At 35.4% G+C, this 4508-nt stretch overlaps 1 protein-coding gene and 1 pseudogene across 1 annotated transcript; both read left to right on the top strand.

Moving 5' to 3' along the window:
• The first annotated feature begins 460 nt into the window (after positions 1-460).
• On the top strand, positions 461-3567 carry LOC107574706 (enkurin-like). The gene is made up of 5 exons (XM_016261152.1): positions 461-606; positions 1560-1705; positions 1872-2104; positions 2247-2393; positions 3394-3567. The coding sequence occupies exons 1-5, from the start codon at positions 527-529 to the stop codon at positions 3565-3567; spliced, it is 780 nt and encodes a 259-aa protein (XP_016116638.1). The 5' UTR covers positions 461-526.
• Positions 3568-4445: 878 nt separating this feature from the next.
• LOC107574704 (phosphoribosyltransferase domain-containing protein 1-like) overlaps positions 4446-4508 on the top strand; it is a 13012-nt pseudogene continuing 12949 nt past the window's right edge.

Genomic DNA, 4508 nt, shown 5'->3' with positions numbered 1-4508 from the left:
TTTGAACATTCATGCTTTTTTAAAGGATTTTCTGAATAGGTGTACTCAAATATGTGGCAAATGTAGAGTTTAAAAAATAAGATTTACCTAAAACTCAGCGTTTATCTGACTACTATAGTTCTCTCACTTTCACACGCGCTCATGTCACACACGGCACGTGCGCTTCAGTACGGCATCAGCGAAAGGACATTTGCCGTTTACGTGCTGAGCAGTAAACGGCTCTCATGGGCTAATACGCTCAACTTCAATTAATGAAAATAAATAAATATTTAGCATTGCGTGTGGAATATAGTGTTGTGTTTAAAGTTCGTTATTTACAGTTATCTGAAATGATGAAACATATTTGACTAACACGGAAGAAAATAAAATGAGGAAAATTTTTATTGTTGCTTGGCAGTGGTTGTCATAGAGACGGTTGTTAACAACACCGATTCATTCGGCCATTACGCTAATAAAACACTACTGTCTTGCAAACAGAGGGAACTTTTTTCTTGTTTTCCTGTCATTTTTGTATCTATCATCCATCATGAGCGACACAATATATCCTCCAGAGAGCATCTATACTCTAATTCCCAGAGAGGAAGAGAAACCCATGAAAGCACCCAGGTACAGTTTCAGACTGATTCAAGATCATATAATATTGGGCCACAGTAAGCTAGTGATCTCTCTCTTTTACTAATTTCATATTTTAGAAAGTAGTGTATTATATACAGTATATATATATAGAGAGAGAGAGAGAGAGAGAGAAACACATTTTTGACACGTTGCAGTTCCAACCAATTATCATTATCATAATATGAAAATGTTATAATAACTGATACATTTTGTAAAGTATTTGTACCAGCATGTGTGTGTGTGTGTGTACCTGGTATTCATCACGTTATGGGGACCAAATGTCCCCACAAGGATAGTAATACTAGTAAATTTTGACCTTGTGGGGACATTTTTGAGGTCCCCATGAGGAAAGAAGCTTATAAATCATACAGAATGAGTTTTTTTGAGAAAGTAAAAATGCACAAAGTCTCCTGTGAGGGGTAGGTTTAGGGGTAGGGTTGGTGTAGGGCAATAGCACATACAGTTTGTACAGTATAAAAACCATTACGCCTATGGAGAGTCCCCATTAGACATGGAAACACAACATGTGTGTGTGTGTGCGTTTTTGTGACCAATGAGGACATACATTTGTATAATGACAAAGGTATGACATAGGTATTACAAGGAGAAGGTGACTTTTCAGGACATTACCCCATGTCCCCACTTTTCAAAACGCTTATAAATCACACAGAATGGAGTGTATTGAAAATCTGAAATAGCACAAAGTTTCCTGTAAGGGGTAGGTTTAGGGGTAGGGTTGGTGTAGGGCAATAGCACATACAGTTTGTACTGTATAAAAACCATTACGCCTATGGGATGTCCCCACTTTTCACAAAAACAAACCTGTGTGTGTGTGTGTCTCATCTTTTTTTTTTTTTCTTTTTAGATTTTGGGGTGAAACTCTTGACATGTTTTGTGGAATTATTCCATTACGATCTCTTATATCTTAATATCTTAATTGTCAGGTACATGTCGAATTTCAGAGAACAGGTGAAGCTGGAGAAAGAGGTGAACAAAGCCCCCAGTAAAACTATGGGACCAGCAAAAGTGAATGTGCCGTCGCCACAGAAATATCTACTGAAACACTCCAAGGAACCCAGACTCCCTGAGAGTACATGTCTTGCATTTATTGTTTGAGACATCCTGAGAATGAATATATAATACTGACCTTTTCAAATACACAATCACAATCATACATGCCAATTTCGTGTGCAGACGTGTTGAGACCACTGAAGGTATCCTAATTTTGCTTAGATCATTTATTTGTACCGTTTCAGAGAAACAATTCAAATATGAAGATGATGAGCTACATAGTAAACCACCAATACCTGCCAGAACAGACAAGCCGCTCATGGGTCTCCACACCAACAAGAACTTTATTAAGACCAACGCTGTTGAGAATATCATGGCATTCCCGAAGAAACCACAGCCTGTGTGTGCTTATACCAAAAAGGGAGACAAACAACTGTTGGAGAACTCTGGTCTCATCCCCAAATACATAAAGAAGGAGGTGAGAGGAGAGATTTGATGTTGAGCTTTATGTTTCAGATGCTCTTGTATTCCATGCATACAAAGCATACTGTTCACGGTACATACGGAATAGAGTAAAAATAGTAAGAAAAGCCTCAGGCCGTCTTTATGCATGTTCTCAGGACTATGGTCAAACTCCAGAGTACCTGCACCAGCGTAGAGAGGAAGTGAAGAAAGCACAAGAAGAATATGACAACTATGTCAAGGAACGAATGAGAGAAAATGCCATGAAACGGCTCTCTGGTGAAGAACGCCACAGTATCCTACAGGTAATCAAATACAAATAAACTCTGAATGAAACCATTTCTATTTGTGAATAGCCTGTGTTTCGATGGAAAGCACATCGTCTTCCTCCAGAGCTTTTTATTGCAGAACTTGCAGCATTAAACTCCTGGTGAGAAATTGCTTGTATTTGTAGTTGTTCCTCAGTTTAGATAAAAGTATGAATAATGTTATATGAATAAATGTAAATTAATGACTGAACTTTCTTTTCATTAATTTTTTTTTCATTAAATTTTGAAGCAGAAAGACTGAAATAGTACTTTCTTGTAAAGCACACTCCAGTAATCAGTTTTATTTACAACTTTAAAAAAAATTATGTTTTTGAAAGAAGTTTTTAATGCTCTCAAAGGCTGCATTTATGTGAACAGCAATGCAGTAAAACAGTAATATTATGAAATATATAATTACAATTAAAAATAACTGTTTAGAGTTTGAATATATTGAATATATTTGGAATATATGTCATTTATTCTTGCGATGGTAAATCTGAATGTTCGGCATTCTTCAGAGTCACATGATATGAATATGCTTATCTGATGCTCAAGAAACAGTTGCTGCTTAATATTTCTGTGGAAACTGTTACTTTTTGTCAGAATAGAAAGTAGCATTTATTTTTAACAAAAATAAATCTTTTGTAACATCATAAAACACTCTAATTTTGAACAATTTAATGCATCCTTGCTAATTAAAGTATCAGTTTCTTAAAAAAAATCTAACTTTTAAATGGTAGTGTTTAAGAATTATACAATATTTTATATATACAGTGGGGCAAAAAAGTATTTAGTCAGCCACCAATTGTGCAAGTTCTCACACTTAAAAAGATGAGATGAGAGAGGCCTGTAATTTTCATCATAGGTATACCTCAACTATGCTCTCATCTTTTTAAGTGGGAGAACTTGCACAATTGGTGGCTGACTAAATACTTTTTTCCCCCACTGTATATATATATTACAAGTAAATGTCTGGTGACTTGATGACTTTTGGCAGGCTCTGAAGAAGAACTGGGACGATCTTCATCACCAGTACCAGGGCCTCTCTGTTGTCACAGACACAGCTCCCAAAAAATATAGGAAGGAGCGTCTGGAGCAGGAAATGAAGCAGCTGGAGAAAGATATTGCGCTGATTGAGCGACACAAAACCATCTACACTGCTAATAACTGAACGTGATGCTAGTGGCCCTGAATTCAGCAAGAATAACATTTAAAACAGGCAAAGTTGCCACAGTTTTATGGTACTGCAGAAATAGTTTGAAAGGCTTCGGTAAAGCTTTACGACAATACATCTGAGTGCAATAAAGATAATTTTAAATCAACTGAATGGTCTCTGAACGATTTCATCCTTTTAAAGTCAACATGAAATCAAAATGAACCACATTTATTGTCTTAATGTTTCTGGACTTGTTCATGATTCATGCTGATTTGCTGCTCAAGAAATATTATTATTATTGTGCTTTTTTAAATTTAAAAATGATGTTGTCACTTTTGATAAATTTAATGCATTCTTGATGGATAAAGATATTCATTTCTTTAAAATGTTTTTACAAAGTTTTGATCAGAAGTGTGGATTGTTCATTGAACCTACATTTTCATCTCTTGCTGAATACTGTGATTATTATGAAATATGCATCTGTGTTAATTCCTAGTCGTTTTGTTTCAATGTAATGTTATACTCCTAATATATATATATATATATATTAGGGTGCACCTATATATATATATACAGGTGCATCTCAATAAATTAGAAAATTAGAATGTCGTGGAAAAGTTCATTTATTTCAGTAATTCAACTCAAATTGTGAAACTCGTGTATTAAATAAATTCAATGCACACAGACTGAAGTAGTTTGGTTCTTTTAATTGTGATGATTTTGGCTCACATTTAACAAAACCCACCAATTCACTATCTCAACAAATTAGAATACTTCATAAGACCAATTAAAAAACATTTTTAGTGAATTGTTGGCCTTCTGGAAAGTATGTTCATTTACTGTACATATACTCAATACTTGGTTGGGCTCCTTTTGCTTTAATTACTGCATCAATGCGGCGTGGCATGGAGGTGATCAGTTTGTGGCACTGCTGAGGTGGTATGGAAGCCCAGGTT

Source organism: Sinocyclocheilus grahami, unplaced genomic scaffold (assembly GCF_001515645.1).
Source record: "Sinocyclocheilus grahami isolate Dianchi unplaced genomic scaffold, SAMN03320097.WGS_v1.1 scaffold2313.1, whole genome shotgun sequence".
Classification (NCBI taxonomy): Eukaryota; Metazoa; Chordata; class Actinopteri; order Cypriniformes; family Cyprinidae; genus Sinocyclocheilus; species Sinocyclocheilus grahami.
This window is presented reverse-complemented; position numbering and strand designations above follow the sequence as displayed.